Raw genomic sequence first — 27,302 nt, 5'->3', positions numbered from 1 at the left:
TAGAAAAAAATAATGAAACTAGGCTACAAAAATCAAAGACCACAATCACAAAAGACAAACCTTAAATAGTGTTATTTCTTCTGCTGCTGTTAACAGTTGCCATCACAGTTTCATCTTCAGCAAACTCCTACTATATTTACATGTACCCTTAGAAATAGATCAGTTGTCACCTATAGTTAGGCCATATTAGCAGTTGCATGACTGCCCTAAAAATATAAGTACCTGAAGACTTATTATCTTCTTATTTTCCTTCAGAGGTTAGCATGTTGTATAAATGTAACTAATGTATTATAAATACATAATACTGATATTATTCAATAATTCTGATATTTTCCAAAAAGGAATCTTTTTGAGAAAAGACTTCACAGAAGCATTTTGCACTTTGCTCACCGCAAACTACAGAGCAAACCGCTACTTTGCTCACCGCTCACTTGGCTTGAGTGGTGCAGTAAAACGTCATCAAAGCACGGATATGAGACAGATCTGGCTTAGTGTGGAATAACCGTCAAAGTCCCTCTGAAAGCTCCACATGTATCTGTGTTTAGCTGTACTTTCCTCCTGTTTCACTTGAGGAGAGCCGTGATTAACACACGCTCCCTCCGACACGTGTGCAGTAGCCGACTGCATCTTTTCACCTGCATGAGGCAAGTTCTAATGCGGATCAGCCTTGTGCACACCCCGATCAATGCATTAATCCTCGACTTTGTGCAGGCGCCATCAACCAGCCAGCAGAGGTTGTTATCCGCTTAGTCATGAGGAGTCCCAATCCGGCTTATCCTACCCTATGGACAACAGCCAATCGTTGTTCATGTAGCTGCCAAGTCCAGATGGATGGCAGAGCTGAGATTCGATACGATGTTTTCGAGAACCCAGCTCTGGTGCGCTAGCATGTTTTACCGCTGCGCCCCCTGAGCGGCCTGTTTCACTTTTAAACTTGTGTTACATCTCGGGGTTCTAAGAAATTGTGAGAATCAGCTTTTCTGAGAGTCTAAACGCTTATCGTAAAGGTTAATATGGTTTAATGTATTAAAAGAATGCCATAGTAACACTAAACTTCTCTTAATTATCTCCACTAATTGAATTCCTTGGTCATGTTAAGTTTTGTTCACGTTAAACACGTTGTTCGTTCTGCCTGAGTGGCTTTTACTGCTTCATATCAAACAGTTCTACTCATTGAAGGTGCTTTGAAAAGGTCAGTGGTAAACTGGGTCAGAGTTTGATCAGGTGAACTTTGAGCGCCACGGTAAGCGCAAAAATCGTGAGCCGAACACAGCACCGGTTTTGCTGCATCTTATGTGACTGCGCCCTTACACTGCCAGTAGTCTTTACTGTACTTAAAAAACATAAAATCCCGGCATTCCAACATGATTGTATATGTTGGCTGACAGTAAAAAGGAAACCATAAACAGATTAACCAGAAGAATTAAGCGAGCGAGCAGTTCCATAAGTAAGCATGTGTTGGGTAAGCCTCTGTTCTGTCATTGATTCAGTGATGAGTTCAGGCATGAGTCACAAATTGGCCGGGAGAGGAGAAGTCGCTCTGTTGCATCAGATCAGATCAGATCAGCTTCTCTTTGTCTGATTTAATTAAGCATTATCAGCAACTGAAACCCTTCAGACACACAGAATCTTTATTCTACTTAATACAGACCTGACAAAAGATGAGCTTTGTGTAAGATCCTTTTAAATCTGTAGCCTGGAAAAGTAAGCGAGGATGAACCCGTCTCCCATTAACTCCAAAGTCTGAGGTTAATACAAGCAGCTTGCATTCTTCACTCACTCCTACTGTATTAACACACAGCTTTCGATCACTAATCACTGAACAGTTTGCTCATAGTAAAAGTAAAACTAGTAACTGTAAAAAATACCCAAGTAATAACCATTAAACAGTGACAATAACTAGCAGTAGTGACTGTTAGAATACATACAATGAAAGGCTTGATGATTTTACGTCATTTATTTTACTGCTGCATCAATGCAGAATGCAGGGACGAAATTAATCTACCTTTTTAGCTTCCACCCATATAGCAAAAAACTAAAACATATAAAGCATTATTAGACAAATCAGGTAAACAATATTTGTTGTTCAATAAACACAATAAACAGATCAAGGTTAAGTATGAGGTCAGTTTCACACTTGATTAAAAAAAACCTAGGTCCTTGGAACACTTGGAATACTTTGTTTGGGTAAAAACATCACGATTACAAAATACTGGTGACACAGACACAGACACTAAACAAATGTTTAATGTCAAAGCTGTTTACTGGCATCCAATAATTCAGGGTTTTATATGGATGGATGGACGGATGGACGAACGGATGGATGGGTGGATGGATAGATAGACAGATAAAAAATAGAACTGAAGGATAAATAATAAAATAAATGGATGGATAAATGGATGGATGGATGGATGGAACAAATGGAAAAATAATAGAATGGATAGATCTAAAATAGATAGATGAATGGATGGATGGATGGATGGAACAAATGGAAAAATAATAGAATGGATAGATCTAAAATAGATAGATGAATGGATGGATGGATGAATAAATGGATTGATGGATGGACGGATAAATAGAAAAATAATAAAATGAATGGATGAATGAATATATAATAGGATAGATATATAATAGAATGAATGGATGAATGAATATATAATAGGATAGATATATAATAGAATGAATGGATGAATGAATATATAATAGGATAGATATATAATAGAATGAATGGATGAATGAATATATAATAGGATAGATATATAATAGAATGAATGGATGAATGAATATATAATAGGATAGATATATAATAGGATGAATGGATGAATGAATATATAATAGGATAGATATATAATAGAATGAATGGATGAATGAATATATAATAGGATAGATATATAATAGAATGAATGGATGAATGAATATATAATAGGATAGATATATAATAGAATGAATGGATGAATGAATATATAATAGGATAGATATATAATAGGATGGATAGATGAATAGATAGACAAATGGATGGATGTATTGATGGATGGATGGAGCAACAACAAAATGGATCAATGGATGGATATATAATAGGATGAATGAATAGATGGATAGATAGACTGATGGATGGATGGATGGATGGATGGATAATTGTGTAGGTGGATGGGTGTATAGATGAATGTACCCTACCAATACCATCTCTAAAAACAACGAATTTCAGTATTTCTAACTAGGGATGCATCGATACCATTTTTTCCCAACCGAGTACGAGTACAAGTACATGTATTTTTGTACCTGCCGATACCGATACCGATACCTATTTAGAATACCGTTTTTTTTTTTAAACAAAAATACACGTGAGAAGTGACGAGAAGTTTAATGATACCACGTCCAAAAATGCACGTCAACAAGTAGCGAGTGATCAAAGTGTTTGCGCGCTTATGTGATGAAATCAAGGAGGAAAAATAAATGAATCTGAGAGGATTTGGCAACACGAATAGCATGGATTGTTCTGTAGTGAGTTGGAGGTGAATAAATATTTTTGCAATGTTGGCGTTTTGTTGTGTGTTATGTTTTGTAGAGAACGATCAGGTCAGAAATACTGTAAAACGTGTGTGTGTGCTGATGTATTCTGATATAAACTATATTATCCCCCTGTCCCACCTGTTTACACTCCTCTCCTGCGTTTCCCCTCACACCGTATCCTGCGTTCCCATTGGCTGTTCGACCTGGCACTCATTCCCAGTCGCACATCTCAGATCAGATATCTGACGTGCTAGAGAACTCGGCGAGCCGGTCGGATCGAGTTGTTGGATAGTTCACACTTAGCGATCGAGAGCCGAGTTTTGATCGCCGAGCGAACGCCGAGTTGCTCCCGAGCCGGCAAATCTAGCGCCGACCAGTCGCCGAGCGAAAATCAGGGCAAAACGCAGCAACGTGCACTAGGCACACAGTATCGGATGTTTAGTATCGGAGCCTCGTTTGCGAGTACGAGTACAAGTTAATGAGCGCGGTATCGGGCAAATACCCGATACCAGTATCGGTACTCATGTATCTCTATTTCTAACACTGCGGGGCAGTACAATGAGCAAGTGTGAGAGCTTTTAAATTTACTAAAGCTGTAGTCTGAAGTGGACTGTAAACAAGTAAAGCATCACACAGTGGCCTTGATTTCCATTTAAACCATTTTAACATCTCTACATACAATAAAACATGCCAGCAATACAAAAATGCATTTTAATTTAACAACATTCAATTATTTCAAAATCCACCCATCACGACACACACACACACACAGCTTACCTGATGCCCAGCTTTAATCTGCTTCAGTACTTTCTCGTAACAAACCTCCTCCATGTCATGAAGCTGCTGGATCTGACACACACACAACATACAGAGAGTGTTTACTGTTTGTACATGAGTCCAGGGTTTATGCTGTGGTGAATAACCCCTGTGGCATCTATATCTTACCTTATTTGTGGTCTTAACACCAATAAAGGTTTGTCCGAGTGGAACAGGGCGGAAGCGGCTGTCGAAGAAGAACAGGCCGATGTAGGGGTTGACGTGCAGGAATGAAGCCACGTCCAGATAATTAGGTAAAGTGGCAGACAGGCCCAGAATGCGAATCATACTCTGTGTTGATTCCACCTGCAGAAGAAAAAAAAATGTTACACCGAGCTCCCAGCAAAACGAGAGAATTTAACAACATCTGACATTTACAGCGCATTTAAGGAGAGATAAGTGAGCTGGAACGCTACCTGCAATCAAAATAGCTCCAGCTGAATTTCACTCCGAATGATCAAACATTTCTCTACATTTAATTTGACTGCTGGAAGAATCATGTGATTAAAATTTTTATACAGTCCTAAACTGGTAACCAGTATAAACAATACATATGAATTATAATAGAACAAAATAATAAAGTTTTATAATAAAATATCAGCTACTGCTTGGATTGTTTATTAATATTATTTTTTTTTTTTTTTATTATTTATTTACATTTACATCAACTGTTTTATCCTGGTCAGTGTCATGGCAGGTCCGCTTCCACCAGAAAACACTAGTAATACCCCAGATGGGGCACAAATCCATTGAGGGACTTCGGCCACCCCAGTTCCTCAGACAAAGCCAATCAAGTCTGTATAGACACCCAGCCAGGCAATAGCAATGCTGAGATGCAAACCAATCCCAGTGTTCCAGTGATAGTGGGCTAACGTAATCGACCACTGCACCACCCACGCACCTACAATCTCTGTGTAATAGTAATGATCATTAATTTTGATCCCGATCCGATACCGAGTCTCAAACCGATACTTGTATTTTCTAGATATTGTCTAGATAAGAACTAGATAATACTGTTCACACAGTGCACACTTCAAGTACATTACAGTTATTCAAATTAATCCAATGTATATGTTTAACAGCTATTGCTTATTGTTCTTTTATTTTTACAAAATAAAAGTAAACAAACTTAGTGCAGCATTGTAGTAGTAAAACTAGAACACTCAAAATAAAGTGAAGTTTCTTTTTGAGGAAAATCAGCATCTCTGCCGTGTTAGTGGACAGCCGGTTCCTCTTCTCATCATATAATAATAAACTCGATGTATTCGGCTGAGTGTTTATTTTTTAGGTGCCCTATCAAATTGGTAGTAATTGTAGATCGTTTGGTTAAACGATATCTGGTTTGTTTCTTATGAGCCACCGTACTTGTATGCGTGTTGTAACTGTAACAATGGTTCTGTGGTTGTATTGTGACAATGGTTTGATGGACGTTTCTACACGAAGTGAGTATGTTTTGACCCTTTGGGGCTTCCATAGTGCATGGAATAGCGTGCTAGGCTAACGCGATGACTCTAGCTGTCCGCTATTCAGTACCGTAATAGAAGGGAGTTAATAAAAAAGTGTTATTTAGCCCAATGTGGCCCAGTATGTAAGTATAGGAGAGCTCCTATATGAGGAGAGGACACAGGAACACTACGCCAAATTTAATGTCAATCGGACAAACTTTGTTAGCATAACATTATCTTGCATGTTATAACACCATCCATCACTGCAGTTCCATCATATTTTTGCTATAGCCTATGATCCTCCTATGTTATGTGCTTATGAAGTTTGGTAACAACTGGTGAAATGCTTTCTGAGTTAGAGCTGTGTATGTGTGCTTTATGCATGATGCTGCTCCACCCATGTTTTGACTGGCATCTGGCAATGACACGAATGGTATTGCATTCATAAAAGGAAGCTACTGCTTAATAATAATAATAATAATAATAATAATAATTAATAATAATAATAATAATAATAATAATAATAATAATAATAATAATAATTATTATTATTATTATTATTATTATTATTATAATAATAATAATAAATTTGTGATCAATATCCTGCTAAAATGAAGATTATGAATGTTAATATATCTTCAACTTGTTATTTGACGCATGTGACTGACATATAGCTGTTAATAGAGGATATAAATCATGGGTTTTAGGAAAGAAAAGTTAGACCATTGCTGGGACCACCTTATTTCTTTAAATTTATTTAATTATTTATTTATTTATTGTCTATTGTGTACTTTTACCTGGTCAGGGTCACGGTGGGACCGATTCACTGGGCAAAAAATAGGATAATTTCAATAGCTTCATCTGGCCTGGCTGCATGATTTTGGAGGAAAAAAAAACAGGGTACCCGAAGGAAACCCACATGTACACTGGGAGAACATGCAAACCCCAAACACAAAGGACCCTGGCAGCCCAGGCGGGGAATCAAACCCAGGACCTTCTCGCTGTGAAGCAACAGCGCTACTCACTGCTCCATTGTACCTTTTAATTATTAAATTACTTCTAAAGATTGGTAGACTTCTATCTGCTGTGCTGTGTCCTTTGTGTTTTGTAGTGACCAAGTCATAGTCCAGACTTTAACCTCATCAGGAAGCTGTGGCATCCCAGAAATATTGACAAACTGTTTCACACTTTCAGGGAGAAGTAAACATGTTTCAGAATTCCTCCTTAAACGTTTGGTGGAAGTGCAGCTTATTAAATTCAAGGGTTCACTTATTTTTTTTCGCCAGCACTGTAGAACTGTTTGATGAACGACGTGAACAGTACGACTGACTGTGTGCTGTTAGTTTAGCTGGATTGTGTTGGTCTAGATTTGTGAATCAGATAATAATTATCCACTTTTCATTAGTAATCAACACAGAAATGCAGGTCAATCCAAAGGGTGTACTTACTTTTTCTAGCATGTGTGTGTTTTGTTTTGTTTTCGTACCTACTTACGATTCAGATCACTCACTGTTTGTCCTTATGGGAACTGTAAAGCCACGTCGTTCCCTTAAGGCCCCTCAGCTGCCTCGTGTTGATAGGAAATCTTGTCTAATTAATGGCCGGGTGTCACAATCTTTTAAAGCTAAAAACGCTGTTCATTAACCTTAAAACCTGACCTGCACCGCTGTCTTTATCATTCTGTTCACTTCAGATTCCACGTCTGTTTCCATGTGTTGTTTTTGTTCGTTTGTCCACCCGCTGGGCATGTTAATGACTAACTGATAACCGACGGTCATTGTTCAATTAGGCCTGTCGGTCATAAAGGTCATTTAAATGTATTTCCAAGAGCTGATGCTGAGAGACCTAAGAGAGGAAGTACTGATCACACACCAGAGCTCGGACTGTTGATTTGAGACTCGCCCTCATTGCACATGCGACAAATTCTTTCCCTTACAGCACTGCTGTTCTAATCCAAACGTTAAAAAAATGTTTTGTCTTATTTAAATCATAAAAGACAAATTCATCATGCATTAAAATCACAAACGGAAGCTGTTTGTGTGGCAGTGTGGAGTATTTTATTTATTTATTTTTTACAGAAATGATGTGGATGTTTTGCATTATGTTCCTATATAGAGGCAGCAATCTGCTCATCAGTTTAACTACACTAGGGGCACATTTACATGTGAAGCGGCAAAACTGATTTTGCACCGGTTGTGCCGTTGTTTCCTATGGAGTGTGGCGGTGCTGCTTAGCTTGCTGCTGCAATTCCCTAAGCGGCGCACACCGCACACTTTTGCCGCGTTGCGCACGCAATATTTGCACTTTCTGCAGCGCTCAAAGTTCACTTTATTGAACTTTGACCCAGTTTGCCACTGACCTTTTCAAAGCTTCTCAAATGAGACGAACTGTTTGATGTGACACAGTAAAAAAGCGACCGTACGAACAGCACTTAACTACGAATTTCATAAGTGGAGAGAACTTGATCAGTAATAATTAAGAAAAGTTTAGTGTTCCAGTGTTGTTCTTTTAATACATTAAACCACAATAAGTTTTAAACTCTGGACTTAAAACACAAGTTTAAAAGTGAAACAGTGAGGGAAATCCAGATAAACTCAGATACATGTGGAGCTTTCAGAGTGGATTTGATGGTTATTTCACACAAATGCAGATTCGTCTCATATTCGCACTTTGATGACGTTTTACCACACAGCTCAAGCCGAGCAGCAGTTAGAGCAGAGGCTCACGGTTTTGCCGCTTCTCATGTGAAGGCGCCCCAATGGTGTCAATATAGAGCTTTAATATACAGATTGCATCTTTATTATTCATGATTAATATGTTTAGTTTGGTGGCACTTGGGTAGCGCAGCGGTGCATTACACTAGTCCACTACTGCTGGTATTCAAGGTTCGAATTACAAGCAATGTAATCAGCCGGTTGGGTGTCTGTGACTGAGGCGCTGCGATGGACTGGCATCCTGTCAGAGGTCATGGTTGTGTAACTGCACTGCACCATGACCATGATAAAGTGGTGATGTTTGTTTGTTTGATTCTTAACTCCATGTCAGCTGCTATGGCTATTTTCATGGCTGAAGTCGGGGATTTGTTTCTATATTTGTAAACACAGGGATTAGTTGTGTGACTGTGAGGGTGTAGAGTTTAACTGAAATAAAAATTATGCTTATTTAGCACTTGTACTAAATTGTTGGATATCGACTTTGTGTAAAATCTACATTCTGATTGCTGAACTATTTTTGCTCAGTACGTTTACATTAATCATACTGTTCTACATCATACCCATCATAAAATCCATCACTTTTAATTCTGACTATTTACAGACAATTCAACCACCCCAGTATTAACGTAAATAGCACAAACACAAATCTGATTCCTTGGGCATTCAGGTGGCGCAGCGGTAAAACACACTAGCACACCAGAGCTGGCATCTCAAACTTGTGAGTTCGAATCTCAATTCTGCTACCGACAGGCTGGGTGCCTACACAAAAAACGATTGGCTCGTTAATCAGAACTGGCTGCCAAAGGGGATTCTTCATTATTCGGTGGGTGATCCGATTTGTTTTTGTTGACCATAAACACAACGAAGCAGAAGAACAATTTAACCCACATTAATAGAAATTCCACCAAACAAACGTCTCTAACATAGCTGGCTCACATACACACAGTGCAGTCCACCAGTAGACAGCAATCTGCACTCTGAATGAGCACTAATATGAAAAAGACACAAAAGGAACTCCAGTATAATGTGGACAGCAGAGAGACAGAGACTGAGATAGGAACGGAGATCTCTGCCCCTCCTGTTGTGTTCCTGACAAGAAAGATTGCTGAGGCTTTTAATATAGCACAGTAGCTGTCTGATTAATCTGGAAATCTCAAAGCAAGCCACTGCTCCAGGGTACAAAGACTAAAACTCTCTCTCAAGTGCTGCTGACCAAGCGGTGAGCGTGGAAGATAGTTGCAATAATGCAGGAGTAAATATAGCAAACAGTCAATAATTGAGAGAATATTTATTAATGATGATGCTTTGAATATGATGTAAATACGATTAAACAGATAAGCGCACCTATGCTGCATTTTAATGCTGTTGTTAAGTGTGCCAACATTTTTGCTGTCAAAACAGGCCTGACCCATCGAGGCATGGACTCCACTAGACCCCTGAAGGTGTGCTGTGGTATCTGTCACCAAAATGTTAGCAGCAGATCCTTTAACTCCTGTAAGTTGCGAGGTGGGACCTCCATGGATGCTCCTCCATGGTCCTCAAACCGTTCCTGAACCATTTTTGCTTTGTGGCAGGGCGCATTATCCTTCTGAAAGAGGCCACAGACATCAGGGTGCCATGTGTACCCCAGGTAGGTAACGCACACGCACCCTGTCATCCACTAACGTAAAAGAAATTGTGATTTATCAGACCAGGCCACCTTCTTCCATTGCTCTGTGGTCCAGTTCCGATGCTCACGTGCCCATTGTTGGCACTTTCAGTGGTGGACAGGGGTCAGCATGGGCCCCATATGCAACAAACTGAAATGCACTGTGTATTCTGACACCTTTCTATCAGAACCAGCATTAACTTCTGAGCAATTTGAGCTACAGTGGCTTGTGTCTAGCCATCAAAATTTGGCCCTTGTCAAACTCACTCAAATCCTCACGCTCACCCATTTTTCCTGCTTTTAACATCAACTCTGAGGATAAAATGTTCACTTGCTGCCTAATATATCCCACCTACTAACAGGTGCTGTGATGAAGAGATAATCAGTCAGCTAAATCTACTCAATTTAGCCAATACTTGTGCTTAGTTACTGGATCATAGACTATAAACTAGTAGGAGGAACATGACTGGAGGTGAATGCTAACCTCTATCAGTTGTTTTTAAAACAAGTGCATCTATCAACCTGAGAAAAAGATGCATGACAGATTGTTTAATATTAATAGCTCTGAATGAGTCATTTTAGGACGGAGCCATTATGTAAAACGGCTGCAGACAGAAATGCATCAAGCTTCTGATATCCAAGCATCATTCAGGGTTTATTTTAAGTACGCCACTTTTATGTTTCGTATTATTTCATATGCACCTCAGGTCTGACGTAAATGACCATTGGCTAGCTGCTAGCACTCAAATAGGCTTCCATTATACAATATACCTGTCTCTCCGATCTTGTTTTCATTCTGAAAATATGACTAGGCAACACAAACGACCATTTCAGATCCATTTGCTGTATTTCACCTTGGCACGGAATGAAGGACACTTTTACAGGGTGTCCTCTATAAAACGTGTTTGGCTCGTCTTCATAAACAACGCCGCTGAAAGCGCTTTTATGTCTGAAAGGACGCAATCATCATCCGAGGAGAGAATTTGTGATCTCTGCTTCGCTTTGAGGACTCGAAAAGGGCAAAGTGAGAAATAAAACAAGCTCATCGCTTAACAACACTAATCTAATCCTCTAATAAGCACTCGTGTACACAGCAAATGATTTTAATTCTGGTACTGCAAACAACGTTCGCTACTAAAATAACATTAGAGGTCATTTAGAAGCAGAAGAGGAGATGTGGTGATTGTGAGAGATCTTAAACCATACGCAGCCATTTTGTGTTGTAACAACACACACACACAATACCTTGGTCAACACAAAGTTCTGAGGATGTAATTAATTGCTGTGTTATCACCTCTCGTCAGCATTATAGAGGTGATACAGTAATTACATCTCTGAAATGCTCATCATGTGGAGTGTCAGTACTACAGTGTACTAAAGAAGAGGTTTAGGCTTAAGACTTTTTACACCAGCAGATCTGCCAGCTGACCCTGTGGCAGAAAAAAATCCACTAATTTTTTATTTAAAAACATTCATTTGTTTATTAATTTGTTTATAATTTAAATTCTATATTATAGAATCATATCATATCCAGTTACCCAATTCACATGTTTCCGCACTGTTTTAACTCTATTTATTAAGAATTTCATAAACAAACGACATCACTTTTCTAAACTGTCACCTTCTGATGCATTTTTTGCAGTGTCTACAAACATTTGTGTAAGAATGAGTCACTCTCAAAAGCTCAGTGAAGTCCAGTCGTGAAATTTCCTCACTACTAAATACTCCAGTCAACTGTCAGTGCTATTATAACAAAGTGGAAGTGACTGGGAACAACAGGAACTCAGCCACGACGTGGTAGCCATGTAAAATGACAAAGCGGGGTCAGCGGATGCTGGGGCGCATAGTGCGCAGAGGTCGCCAACTTTTTGCAGAGTCAATCGCTACAGACCTCCAAACTTCATGTGTCCTTCAGATTAGCTCAAGAACAGAGAGCGTGGAGAGCTTCATGGAATGGGTTTCCATGGCTGAGCAGCTGCATCCAAGCATTAGATCACCAAGCGCAATGCAAAGCGTTGGATGCAGTGGTGTAAAGCATGCCGCCACTGGACTCTAGAGCAGTGGAGACATGTTCTCTGGAGTGACGAATCATGCTTCTCTGTCTGGCAATCCGATGGACGAGTCTGGGTTTGGCGGTTGCCAGGAGAACGGTACTTGTCTGACTGCATTGTGCCGAGTGTAAAGTTTAGTGGAGGGGGGATTATGGTGTGGGGGTGTTTTTCAGGAGTTGGGCTCGGCCCCTTAGTTCCAGTTAAAGGAACTCTTAATTATTCAGCATACCAAGAGATTTTGGACAATTTAATGCTCCCAACTTTTGGGGATGGCCCCTTCCTGTTCCAACATGACTGCTCACCAGTGCACAAAGCAAGGTCCATAAAGACATTGATGAGTGAGTTTGGTGTGGAAGAACTTGACTAGCCTGCACAGAGTCCTGACCTCAACCCGATAGAACATCTTTGGGATGAATTAGAGCGGAGACTGCGAGCCAGGCCTACTCATCCAACATCAGTGTCTGACCTCACAAATGCGCTTCTGGAAGAATGGTCAAAAATTCCCATAAACACACTCCTAAACCTTGTGGAAAGCCTTCCCAGAAGAGCTGAAGCTGTTATAGCTGCAAAGGGTGGGCCGACATCATATTAAACCCTATGGATTAAGAATGGGAGTCACTCAAGTTCATATGTGTGTGAAGGCAGACGAGTGAATACTTTTGGCAATATAGTGTGTGTGTGTATATATTTATATATATAATCGGTGCTAATGTTCTTAAGTTTTTAATTGAGATAATTAGCCAAGCTAATGTAATATAGCCGATAGTATATAAATATTTTAATTTAACAGTATTTCAGAGACACTTTTATCCCCAAACTGACTTATAATTCTGACTGAATACAAAGCTAGCTATTAAACTCAATTATTTGGAGGATCGTCTACATACATTTGGTGGTACAATGTAAGTAATTACTCTGATTTCCTTAGGGATAGTTAGGGATGTTGGGAGAACTCAAAACGACCTCTCAGAGCCGAACACAGCGCCGCACTTTACTGCCAGCACAACAGGTTAAAGATTTATAATACAATTGAGGAGCAGCACTGGTTTAAATGAATTCCAGCACAGGAAATCATCTAGATGATCAAAGATTCTACACGCCATATACATCAGCCTTGTTTTTGTTTCTCTGCTTCAAGATTAAAAAGCTCTTCTCTGGCTACAGCAGCTTCCCTTCACGTCTTTCTTTTATTGATGAGCTCCTCTTTTCTCTACGTCCACGGGCACAAGTCTGGCCTAGTAGGCGTGAACTTAATAATTCAGACTTGAGTCTAGATTTGATTCTGCATGCACACAGAGTGGAAGATATGAAACTTGCAATGTTCTCAAACTGGTGCTTCTGGCTGTACATAACGTACACCACAGTGTAGGAACCGACTACGTCGTATACATGTTATAAGAATGTACAGTAACAAATATTTGAATCAGAATAGTGTTGAGCCACCAGAAACCACCATGGCAACTTCAATGTATGTAGGAATAGGGGTGAGACATCATTCTGCTATAAAGATTTTTTTCTCCATTGATAATGGTGGTGGTGGGAGTTCCCCAATAGTGAGCGATATTATTGAAAGTGGAAGTGTTTAGAAACCACAGCAACTCAGCCACAGTGGAAGACCACATACAGAGCGGGGTTGCACTAAACCTCCTCTACCTTCCTGGCATTCAGCATAGTGGGCGTGTTTCTATTCGGACTTGGGATCAGCACTAGGAGCGCACTGACAAGTACACCTCATAATAGCTAGACTGACCCTTACCCTGCCCCCCCCTTCGGACATTAGCCAATCATTTCCATGCAGACGCCTGATATCAACACTGACATTTAAACCCTGGATCCCCAGTAGTAGTGGGCTTGTGTACCTTGTCCCATTGCATCACCCGAGCGCCCCCAGTCTACACTGACAGGTACAAAACGCTGTTTTGCTGTGGAGTTTGTTTTCTCCTTCAACAATGCACATCTTTAGCTCATTTATTAATTTCCATCTTGAGATTGACACCTGACTGCAGCTGGGCGGAACGGAACACGGATCTGGAACAGGCAGGAAAGCAGGCTCACATCGCTCTGCCTGTCAGGATTTGCATAATCACACTAATATCCCAAACGGCCAGACTGATTCCTGTAAGGAGGCCTGCCAATCATCATCAGCGGGCTTCTGTCACTCAATTCTGATCAGACGTGTGTACACGCACACACAGACTTATTTACACATACACTATATGATCAAAAGTATTGGGACACACATTTTAATCACTTTATTCAGGTGTTTCATTCAGTCCCCTTGCTTCAAGTGTATAATACCAAGCACCGAGCCATGCAGTCTTCCTTTACACACGTTACTCACAGATTTCATGAATTTTTAAAGAAAAGAGCCACATTTCACAGCAGTCATAAAATGACACTCATAAATTAGATGACAGAATAAATTAAAGCTACAATACACAGAACAGCTACCTTAATAGTTGAATGTAAACCTAGAACATCCAGCGATGGTGCGATGCTTCATGGTAATTAAAATACTCATCCGTGTCTTGACACCTTACTTACTTTATTTGTATTAGTTTATTTTCTTTGCTTGTTAAACTACTGGAGGCCAATAATTTCCCTCGGGATAAACAAAGTATCTGTCTGTCTGTCTGTCTGTACATCTATCTATCTATCTATCTATCTATCTATCTATCTATCTATCTGTCTGTCTGTCTGTCTGTCTGTCTGTCTGTCTGTACATCTATCTATCTATCTGTCTGTCTGTCTGTCTGTACATCTATCTATCTGTCTGTCTGTCTGTCTCTGTCTGTCTGTACATCTATTTATCTCTGTCTGTACATCTATTTATCTATCTGTCTGTCTGTCTGTCTGTCTGTCTGTACATTTATCTATCTATCTGTCTGTCTGTCGTCTGTACATCTATTTATCTGTCTGTCTATCCGTCTATCTGTCTGTATGTCTATCTATCTATCTCTCTGTCTATCTAATCTATCTAATCTATCTGTGTCTGTTGCCTGTCTGTCTGTGTCTGTCTGTGTCTGTCTATGTCTGTCTATCTATCTGTCTATCTATCTATCTGTCCGTCTGTCTGTCTGTCTGTCTGTCTGTCTGTCTATCTATCTGTCTATCCATCTGTCTGTTTATCTGTCTGTCTGTCTGTCTGTCTGTCTGTCTGTCTGTCTATCTATCTATCTATCTATCTATCTATCTATCTAGGTGTGTGTTAACCGTGTGTGTCCAATGCGGCATCTGGTAAAAACCTGATCAATAGGTTTCTCTGGCTGTGTTTTTACTTGGGGGACAATGTCAGGACAAGTTTATTTTCGCTTTGTGTTCCATTCTATTTGCCACCAATTTTTCATGTAGGCAGATGTTAGTTGTTTGGCATCTGATGGGGGAAGTTTAAACTGTCTAAGATTCATGAAAAATGATGCGGAAGAAAGGAAGCTCAAACTTCAGTCACGTCACATTACCTCCACATGCATCGGACATCAAAGGCCTACCAAACTGCGCAAAAGGGGTTTTGAGCACCTGATCATGTCATACGGCTTGTCATACTTATAATCATCTATTGCACATAACTGAGATATAACTCAATATTCCCAAGCGCATTTCAAAATGACTTGTACTGAAATAAAAGAAACTGGTTTATGAATTACGGTCTGGTTTATGATTTATACCCAAGTGATATATTATTATAAATATGTTAGAAATTTATATTAATTTATATAAACATATAATATATAAATTTATATCTATTAAGCCAGCCCAGCACATACTGCAAATCTGGAAATATAATATAAATTTAAAAAATAATAATAATAAAGAGACGCTCACCTGTCGCAGAGTCCTGGCTACCAGGCTCTCCAAGACAGGACCTCTGTCCTCATGTAGCAGATGGACCTCGTCTAAGATGAGCAAGCGAACGATTTGCGACAAAGCCACGTCGCCAACGCTTTTCCTCGTCACTACGTCCCACTTCTCCGGAGTCGTCACCAACATCTGCATCACGGAAGAGGAAAAACAAAAAATAATATTGATGATGAGGGTCTCACCTGAGACATGAAAACATGCTGCTGTCTTCAGAAAACATTAACATTATGGTTAATGAACAGTTTACAGAAAAAATAGTATTGAGGATTTCTACAACTAATCACCACGTAGATTTATTTTCGGTTCATTACTTATTGTGGTGCATCTGGTGGTGTCACCCGGAAGCGTTCGATGCGGGGCAAGAATGCACCCTGACAAGAAAGCAAACCCTTGCAATGTAACACACACACACTATACCGGCTTCAATTATTTGTCAATATGAATTTTTCATATACCGCCATACCGTAGAATATTTTATACATCAGCTGTAGGCTTTAAATAAATATATAAAATATATTTATATAATTGTTAATATTGTTTGATGCTAGAAGTGTTGTGGAGCGCTGTGCAGATCAGATAAGGCTCACTAGTTAGCCAGGTAGCATAACAGTGTTAACAGATGAGAGGCTTTGTCGCTACGGTGAAAAAAAAAAAAAAAAAAAAAGGAAAACCCTGATGGAGGATGAAGAGATAGAGAGCAGAGATGTGCTGAGTCTGCAGCTTAGAAGTTCTTTGGTTTAAAAATATGACACAGGCTAAAACACTATATACTGTAAGGTTTGTCGAGCCACGTCTGTTACAAAAAAGCAAACGATGGAGCGACTTCACTACTACAGTAACAATCCACCTGCGCAAGGACACGATTCCTCTATAGACATTCGAGAAATAAGGTTAGAAGTAATTAAAACACTGGATTCAAGGTATGTCTATTAACCGGATGAAAAATACATTTTAATAGTCAAATTGCCGTTTTAATGTTATACCCTGAACATGCTGGAAGCGGGGATGTATAGCTGCCCATTTTTCTACAACAGATCTGTGGTCATGTTGTACTGTACAATAAAGTCATACCTCAGTATTGCGCTGTGTTTAATCAATGGTGACTGTGAGTTTAAAAACGGTGTTTTATTTGTTAAAGGGAGATCAAAATTAATTGTATAATATTGAATTATTAAATGTTAATGTTAGCATTCAAATTCTCATTACGTTGCAGTTTGCACAGTAAAAACTGTTTACATTCTGCAACTGTTACATGCACATTTATACCATATACACTGACCAGCCATGACATTAAAACCACCTCCTGGTTTCTACACTCACTGTCCATTTAATCAGCTCCACTTACCATAAAGAAGCACTTTGTAGTTCTACAATCTGACTGTAGCCCATCTGTGTCTCTACATACTGTTTTAACCTGCTTTCACCCTGTTTTTTAATGGTAAGGACCCCACAGAACCACCACAGAGCAGGTATTATTTAGGTGGTGGATCATTCTCAGCACTGCAGTGACACTGACATGGTGGTGGTGTGTTAGTGTGTGTTGTGCTGGTATGAGTGGATCAGACACAGCAGCACTGCTGGAGTTTTTAAATACCGTGTGCATTCACTGTCCACACTATTAGACACTCCTACCTAGTTGTTCCACCTTGTAGATGTAAAGTCAGAGACGATCGCTCATCTGTTGCTGCTGTTTTAGTTGGTCATCTTGTAGACAATCATCAGTGGTCATAGGACGCTGCATACGGGGCGCTGTTGGCTGGATATATTTTTGGTTGGTGGACTATTCTCAGTCCAGCAGTGACAGTGAGATGTTTAAAAACTTTAGCAGCATTGCTGTCTTATCCACTCATACCAGCACAACACACACTAACACACCACCACCATGTCAGTGTCACTGCAGTGCTGAGAATGATCCACCACCTAAATAATACCTGCTCTGTGGTGGTCCTGTGGGGGTCCTGACCATTAAAAAACCGGGTAAAATCAGGCTAAAAAAGTATGCAGAAACAGATGGACTACAGTCAGTAATTGTAGAACTACAAAGTGCTTCTATATGGTAAGTGGAGCTGATAAAATGGACAGTGAGTGTTAATGTTATGGCTGATCAGTGTATACTGTCACAGTACTGTAAGTCGCTTTGGATAACGGCGTCTGCTAAATGCTGAAAATGTCGTAAATCTAAAAAATACTATGATACAAATTTGTGTCCATACCGCCCAGCCCTAACACACTCATTCACTCCCTCAAAATTTTTGTAGTCAATCCACTTTTTGCATGTTTGGAAGGTGGGAGATTACAAACTCGCCCATGTTTCAGTCCAGCTTTACTCAGGCTCAGCAGAAAGAAATGACTTCTAAATGAAGCACATTTGAGGAAATTTAATAAAGAATAATCATACATGAATTTCCATATCCAGGGTTTCACACTAATGTCATGCATCTTAGAACAGCAGAGCATTCACCACTCATCTAATATAGTTATCACTACGCAATTAAACAACATCTGAGGACCAAAAGTACAACAATGCATAATTAAGTCGGCGAGTTTGCCAACACGTCGGAGAGTGTGGAAATCCCTATTAAACACTTTGAGTAAAAGCAGTTCATTAAATCCTCTCTAGTTTGCATTTAAATCAATCTGCCTGGCCATTAGAGACCGGCGCCGGAACTGAAAGTGCGTTCCAGTGCTAATCTAAATGGAAGCCCTGGCACCCAGGTAGTGGTGCCAAAGTGCTCACTTTAATTACAGTACAAAAAAAAAAGCCAAGAAAAAAAAAGAAGCGTTCTTAGCCCACATGTTTCCAAACTAATACGTCTGTATGTGTACCAACAACAGCAAACTGGAAGAATAAAAACTTACTTTTTATTTATTTATTTATTGAGCTCTGATGCATTTATCCAAAGCAATTCCAAATCATGACAGTAAACACTGCAAGTAATTGAGATTTAAGAGCCTTGCTCAAGGGCCCATTGGTGACAACTTGGCAGTAGTGAGGTGACCAAAGGTGACCAGGCTTTCTCTGTGGCCGCCCCGAAACTATGGAACAGCTTGCCACTTTTTATTAAGGCGTCTCCTACAATTGAACGTTTTAAATCCGACTTGAAGACCTATTTATTTTCACAGGCTTTTGGGTTTTAGCATGGCTTTTTCTGTGCCAACTGTTTTATTTACATTTAACTGCATTTTATATCATTGATTTGTTTGTTATTATTCTGATTTTATTGACACAAGATCTTTGAAGGTGCTTTATAAATAAACCTGACTTGACTTGACTAGTGGGGCTTGAACAAGCAACCTTCTGATTACTACAGTGGCACTGCACTGGTACTGTGCCTCAGAGAATATTTACATGCACATAAGAACAGAAAAGGATCAAACCCTGGTTCCTACAGCTGTGTGATGATGCAGCATCAAGCCACTCACCAAAATAAATAACTAAAAATAAATAAAAAAATAAATAAAAAAACAGTGTTTCTAAAATCTACATTTATTTTATTGCAAACAGTATAATCCCAAAATATTTCACGTTCTGTCTGGTCAACTTCATTTCATTTGTTAATATATATCCAATCGGGTGGCACAGTGGCTCGGTGGGTGGCACTGTCGCTTACAGCAAAAAGGTCCTGGGTTTAATTCCCAGGTCGGGCGGTCTCGGTCCTTTCTGTGTGAAGTTTGCACGTTCTCCCCGTGTCTGTTTGGGTTTCGTCCAGGAGCTCCGGTTTCCTCCCACAGTCCAAAGATGTGCAAGTGAGGTGAATTAGAGATACAAAATTGTCTGTGACTGTGTTTGATATTAAACTTCAACTGATGAATCTTGTGTAACCAGTAACCTGTCCTGTCATGAATGTAACCAAAGTGTGTAAAACATGACGTTAAACTCCTAATAAATAATGAATAATATACAGTACATTTGCATTTTCAGCATTTAGCAGATGCTTTTATCCAAAGCGACTTACAATCATGACTGAATACAGTTTGAGCAATTAAGGGTTAAGGACCTTGCTCAGTAGCCCAACAGTGGTGGCGGTGAGGCTTGAACCGGCAACATTATGATTACTAATCCAGCATCTTAACCATTAAGCTACCACTGCCCACTATAGACATCCATTCCCGCATTTCAGGTCTGCAACACATTCCAAATGCATTACTTTGGCTAACCTTTGTCAAGCACTACAATAGAGAGTCACATTCACAAATGCCACTTAAAACTTTACTGTTAAAAAAAGCCAGGCCCCCAAGAAGTTAAGTGGGATATTCCGCTAGCACACCAGCAATAGGTTCTGCTGGGGGGGATGACCAGACTATGTGGGTGGGGTCTTGATTAGCAGATAGAGGCGCCTGTATAGAGTGCATAGGTGAAAAAGGGTTCTGCTAAGGGCTGCATGCGGGTTGAAGAAGGCATGAGCAGCAGTATACCTGCCTCGACTGCAATCAGGGATCCCCCAGCAGTGGAAGACAGATTGACTATGCTAAATTGGGAGAAAATGAGAGAAAATGCATAAATAGAATGGAAAAAAACAAGCTCTGTCATGGTATGGGGTGTTAGCACCATTTGCAAAGGTAATTTACACTTCTGTGATGGCAGCATTAACGCAGTAAAGTACACTGAGATTTTAAAGCAACATGTGCTGCCTTAAGACGGCATTATTTCCAGGGACGTCCAGCATTTTTCAACAAGACAATGAAAACAACATGCTGCACACATTACAATGGCATGGCTGTGGAAGACGAGGGTACGGGTACTGGCCTGGCCCACTGGAGAGAAGGTGTGGAGGATTAATAATGACGAGCCGTACTGCTGCACACCTTTATAGGAACACATCCTGTGTACTTGCACATCTTGTACTTGTATCATGCAGTTAGAAAGCAGAATGTTTTTATGCATGATGTGAGGCTATCCTCCCTGAGCCTTTTATCAGTGGACACTTTCACATCAAAGCCAACAACAACGAACATTTCTGACAGGCGGTGAAAAACCAGCAAAATTACAGCAGTTTGTTTTTGTGTTTTATAGACAGTGGAGATCAGGTCGCCAGCTGTAGGGCATCCAGAGTAACATCTGCAGAACGCGCCACCCAGACAGTTTCATTACTAATTACAGTGACGCGTATGACGTTTAATTGTTATCTGAAATGCGATTAACATGACAGACCTAGTAATGACATTATTCATGGCATATGCCTTAGTTATACATTTACTGCATGTAGTTTTTCATTTTAGTCCTTGCTTACAGAACTAAAACACAACACTGAGCAAATGCAACCACAAGTTGAAAAATAATAATTCACTAGTAATGTGTAGAGTGGACTCATGTGCAGCTGGTGTTAAAAAACACTGTGGTGATTTATTTTTTAGAATTTTAACGTCATGTTTTACACGTCATGGTTACATTCATGACAGAAACTGTAGTTACTGATTACACAAGATTCATCAGTTCAAGTCTTTAAAGTCAAACACAGTCATGGACAATTTAGTATCTCTAATTCACCTCACTTGCATGTCTTTGGACTGTGAGAGGAAACCGGAGCTCCCAGAGAAAACACGCAGACATGGGGAGAACATGCAAACTCCACACAGAAAAGACCCAGACCGCTCCACCTGGGAATCAAACCCAGGACCTTCTCGCTGTGAGACGACAGCGCTACCCACCGAGCCACCCATGTGGTGATTTGAAAGAATCAAGAAATGAAGCAGCCTTCATCAGCGCAACGCTGCTACTTAGTTAATTAGGGGTGAATGAGTCTGTAGCTACTCTCTGTAAAACTGACATTTTACTCTTAATGATTTCACATTGTAACAACATCTTCTGTTGTTTTACCCCGAGGTGGTTCTGACGAAAACCTGTTTAAAGACTACAAGTCGAGACTGCAGTGCCAACAATGCTGCTCCTACTAGATGGGATGGGAACATTGCATGTTTGCACCAAAAATGTCCAGAACTTACAATGGACTTTATCACAACCGGGACTAAACAATTAAAAATTCCAGTAGTTAAGGTACTGGACTAGAATCGAAAGGTGGCTGGTTCAAGCCCCACCTCTGCCATGTTGCCGATGTTGGGCCTCATGTAAGTCGCTTTGGATGAAGGTGTCTGCTAAATGCCGAAAATGTAAATGTGTGTGTGTGTGTGTGTGTCTGCCCTGTAATGGACTGGCAACTTGTTTGCAGTGTTTTCTACCTTTTGCCCAGTAAATCAGACCCCCGTGACCCTGACCAGGATACAGTAGTGGTTAAACAGACAGTGAATAAATGCATTAAATCTATGATTTAAAATAAATATGCTGTTATTTTAATCTGTACCACTTTGGACATTAGGGCAATTGTAGCCATGTGGTTAAGGTACTGGATTATCAATCAAAAGGTGGCTGGTTCAAGCCCTACCACTGCCAGGTTGCCACTGTTGGGCCCTTGAGCAAGGCCCTTAACCCTTAATTGCTCAGACTGTATACTGTCACACTACTGCAAGTCGCTTTGGATAAAAGCATCTGCTAAATGCTGAAAATGTAAATGTAAGCCAATCATGTCCATGCAGACGCCCGACCGGCCGATAACACCACTGAGATTTAAACCCTTTATCTTTATACTTTATCCGCTGCACCACCTGCACACTCATTTGATTAGAATATGTAATGTATTAGTTTAAACTGAATTATTGCAATTAACATGAAATGTATTCAAATTTATTCGTATTAAATGTACAGTGGGTAGCACTGTTGTCTCACAGCAAGAAGGTCCTGGGTTCTATCCCCAAGTAGGTCGGTCCGCGTCCTTTCTGTGTGGAGTTTGCATGTTCTCCCCGTGTCTGCGTGGGTTTCCTCCGGGTGCTCTGGTTCCCTCCCACAGTCCAAAGACATGCAAGTAAGGTGAATTAGAGATACTAAATTGTCCATGACTGTGTTTGATATAACCTCGTGTGACCTGATGAATCTTGTGTAACCAGTAACTACCGTTCCTGTCATGAATGTAACCACACACACACACACACACACACACACACACACACACACACACACACACACACACACACACACCAGAGTTTATCTCTTAATTAACAGTCCCTGAGTAAAACTGCCTCCACACCGAGACGACTGCCACTCATCACACGAAGCGGCCAATATTTACCCTGGGCTGAAGAAGACATGTGCGAGTACACACACACACACAGACACACATTTATACACACACACCTGACATCGCTGCCAAACGCTTGCCCAGTCTGCCCACTGTTTCCATAGTAACCACAATCAGCTTTCAGAGTGGGCAAATAGAAAGCCCAGAGGTTGTTTTGCCGGTAGCAACACGCTGATAAAGACAACGTAAAGCAAAATAAAAATTCATTTCATCAACAGCTTAACTGACTTTGTGAGGAAATAAAGATCCAGAATCAAAAAGCTCGAAGCCAGAAAAGAAAACACAGAGACCAAAGACTAATCTGAACTGAACAAAATTGATTCAGTTCATCTGGACACAAGTTTGTTGTAGAGAAACGTTTCGTCACTCATCCAAGTGACTTCTTCAGTCTGAGCTGGTGATGAATAACCCCAACCTTACATGCAGACCATTTGCATAACGACCAATTGCCTAGCAATGAAACCGGTGATCAGGTCCATATGCAAATCACAATGACCATTAATTACAATGGTCATGTGTGCCTTTCACACATGATTGGGGCATAGCTCCTATTACGGCGTTGTAAGATAGTGAGAGATGTACACTGAGCAGTACTTAAGGTTTGACTCCCATCATCCATTGGAGCACAAACTAGGAGTCATCAGGACGCTGCACCACCAGGCGAACAGCATCCCCACAGACACTACAGCCAAGGATAGAGAGAAATCTCATGTCAAGAAGGCCCTGGGTGAATGTGGTTATCCCAACTGGGCATTCGTAAAAGCTGGAAAAATGCCCAAACACAGCTCCAGTGGATCGAAGGGAGGAGAAGGACAACCGCGGTCTAAGCGCAAACCAGTGGTGATTCCGTATGTGGCGGGAGTAGCAGAACAATTGAGATGGATATTCTACAAACACCGCGTTTCAGTTGCTTTTAAATCCCAAAACATGTTATGCCAGAAATTAGTTCACCCTACGGACTGGGTCCCTCAACACAAATAGAGTAATGTAGTGTATGCTGTTAGATGCCGGGAGGATTGCCGGGAACTGTACATCGGGGAAACTAAACGGATGGCCCAAAATAGAAGATCGACCTCTTCTGGCCAGGACACCTGCAAGCCAGCGGCCATTCATTTAATGATGACGATGTGCAGATCCATGACAAGGAGGAACGCTGGTTTGAACTGGGAGTCAAAGAGGCCATCTATGTGAAGAGGGAACGACCATCCCTGGACCAAGGGGGGGGCCTGAGAGTACATCTCTCACCATCTTACAACACCGTAATAGGAGCTATACCCCAATCATGTGTGAAAGGCACACATGGCCATTGTAATTAATGGTCATTGTGATTTGCATATGGACCTGATCACCAGTTCCATTGTTATGCAGTGGACGGTGATCGGTCGTTATGCAAATCGTCTGCATATAAGGTCGGGGTTATTCACCACCAGCTCAGACTGAAGAAGTCACTTGGACGTATCTCTACAACAAACTTTTGTCCAGATGAACTGAATCTACTTTGCGGATTTGTGTACCTGGATTATTGAGCATGCATCAAGAGATTCTAACCTGAACTGTGTAAGCGTATCTAGTCATCACGGTGCTGTTTTACCTGACTGTACGCAGTATAATAACTAATAAGATGCTAATTCTAGATTCTGTTCCTGAATGTCTGTGTTCAGCGCAGGCCGTTCTGCAGCCGTTCACTGTGTTCAGTGTTCAGGGTATCAATCAAGCTATCAGATGTACAATGACTGTTCAGCATCACAGATGGCAGCCATTCATTTCTTCACGAGGCCTCATTTGTAGAAATTCTGAGCTCACTTCCTCTTAAACTTCCCCTGCGAACATCTGCATTTCTGCAGCCATATAGACCGGAGAACTCGTTAATAAGAATAATTACCCCGTCTCAGAGGATGACTCTTCTATTTAGTGATAAAGTGCAGTCTTAAGTGTTTTAGCCACATCTATTACTAGCAGGTGTAAAAGAAATCCATGGTGTAAGATCATTTTATGCTTTCCAATTTGAGGGGAGACTTTGTACAAAGTGAGCTCCATAAATACATGGTTTGAATGGTTTAATGTGGTGTACTTTAGGGGCCCCAACCCCAAAAAAACACCTTTGAGATTAATTGGAATGACAATTGTGAGCCAAACCTGGCCTGACAAATTCTCTATTGATTATACTGGCACACATTTCTAAGGGAATCGGGGGCTACTGTTTATCTGCTTACATTTTTATGACAGGCATTAAAGTTTTACATTCATGCATTTAGTCCTTTTTGGCATTTAATGAAAATAAATCTTTGTCCTTGGTCAGTAAATTACTCAGTAAAAACTTTGTTGCTCTGTTTAGTTTCATTTGTCCAGGTGCAATTATTATTATTATTATTAGTAGTAGTAGTAGTATTTATCATTATAATTATTATTATTATTTTATTATTATATATTATTATTATTATTATTATTATATTACTGTTATTATTTTATTATGTAATAATAATAATAATTACTATTATAATTATTATTTCTATTGTTATTATTATTACTTATTATTTTATAATCAAGCTTTGCAACTATGTGACAGTACAACCTTTTCCAAGATTTCTATTTTATTTTCTCCTTCCTTCCTTCTTAATTTTAATTTTTTCTTTTTCTCCGAACGTTTCCCACAATTTTCTCCCCTAATGTAGTCATATCCAATTACCCTGATTGCATCTCGCTTCACCTCCACTGATACAACTGACACACAGTAGCCGACTGCATCTTGCACCTGCACGAGGCAAGTTCATATGCGGACCAGCTTTGTGTACGGAGAGCCACACCCTGATTCCCCAACTCTGCGAAGGCACCACCAATCAGCCAGCAGAAATCATAATTGCACCAGTTATGAGGAACCCTGGTCCGGCTCATCCCACCCTGTGAACAACAGCCAATGTTCATGTGGCTGCCCAGCCCAGCCGAATGGCAAAGCTGAGATTCAATACAATGTATTCGAGATCCCAACTCTGGTGTGCATTCTTTCTTTCTTTCTTTCTTTCTTTCTTTCTTTCTTTCTTTCTTTCTTTCTTTCTTTCTTTCTTTCTTTCGTTCCTTCTTTCTTTCTTCATTTCCTCCCTTATTTCCATTTTTACTTCTGTTTTTTTTTCCTTCTTTCCTTTTTCCTTCTTTTTCCCTAATTTCCTTTCTTCTTTTTCTTTTCTTTCCTTCTCTCTCCTTTCTTTCCTTCGTTCTTCCTTTCTTCTTTCTTTCTTGCCTTCTTTCTCTTCTTTTCTTTTTACTTTCCTTCCTTCATTCTTTCCTTCTTCCTTTATTTCTTTCCTTCTTTCTCTTTTGTCCCTTTCCTTCCTGTTTTTTCTTTCTTCTCTTCCTTCCTTTAATTCTTTGTTCTTTTTTTTTTACTTTTCTTCCTTATTTCCCTCTTTCCTTCCTTCTGTTTCTTCTTTCCTTCTTCTCTTCCTTCTTTTTTAATTTTTTCATTCTCTCTCTTTTTTCTTTCCTTCTTTCCTTTGTTGTGTCCTTCCTTTATTCCAACACTCTCTTTCTTTCTACTTGTTACATAATATAAAATATGATCTATTTTCAGTTTTTGCATGTTTAAGAAACAGCACTGTTTCCGATGTTTAAGATGAAAAAGCGATATAAAAAAAAATCAATGCATTTTATACAGAGAAGTCAACTTCAGTTCAGCTCAGAAGAATTTCACCTCTGTATGAAGTTCACAGATCTGAACGTAACCCATGGCTTTTCAAAGTGAGTTGGCAGCTGTTCAAAAACAGTCTCTGTCCAAACAAAGAGTAGGTTCATCTCTGAGATCAGCTCTCTCCAGGACTTCATGAGCTGAACCACTACTCCCTGTGTGATGAACCGCTCTTTAAAAACCGTACATGTGTGTGTGTGTGTGTGTGTGTGTGTGTATGTACACATGAGCAGAGCTGTACTGATGGCAGGTGTGATGAAGAGCTGCTCTTTCTGCATGTTAATAGACAGGAGAACCAAGTCCGAGTCTTTTGGTTTGAAAATAAACAGATGTGAAGCGTGAGCCTGTTCATGCTGCGTGTGTCCTGCTTATACACAGCACGGTATTGTTTACCGACAGCGCGGTGCAGGTGGGGAAGAGAGTACGACTCAGGAGGAGAACAGTGAACAAT

General features: G+C 40.1%; 1 protein-coding gene across 1 annotated transcript in view; it reads right to left on the bottom strand.

The window, feature by feature from the left end:
* ascc3 (activating signal cointegrator 1 complex subunit 3) overlaps positions 1 to 27,302 on the bottom strand; it is a 283,422-nt gene that overhangs the window by 142,252 nt on the left and 113,868 nt on the right. The window contains exons 11-13 of the mRNA XM_062991400.1: positions 16,007 to 16,171; positions 4,456 to 4,632; positions 4,288 to 4,359 (exon numbers count right to left, since the gene is read on the bottom strand). Of these exons, the coding sequence (XP_062847470.1) occupies positions 4,288 to 4,359; positions 4,456 to 4,632; positions 16,007 to 16,171 (414 nt within the window). The remainder of the gene's footprint in view (positions 1 to 4,287; positions 4,360 to 4,455; positions 4,633 to 16,006; positions 16,172 to 27,302) is intronic.

Source organism: Trichomycterus rosablanca, chromosome 3, assembly GCF_030014385.1.
Source record: "Trichomycterus rosablanca isolate fTriRos1 chromosome 3, fTriRos1.hap1, whole genome shotgun sequence".
NCBI lineage: Eukaryota > Metazoa > Chordata > Actinopteri > Siluriformes > Trichomycteridae > Trichomycterus > Trichomycterus rosablanca.
The sequence above is the reverse complement of the archived record's forward strand: the minus strand, read 5'-3'. Positions and strand labels throughout refer to the sequence as shown.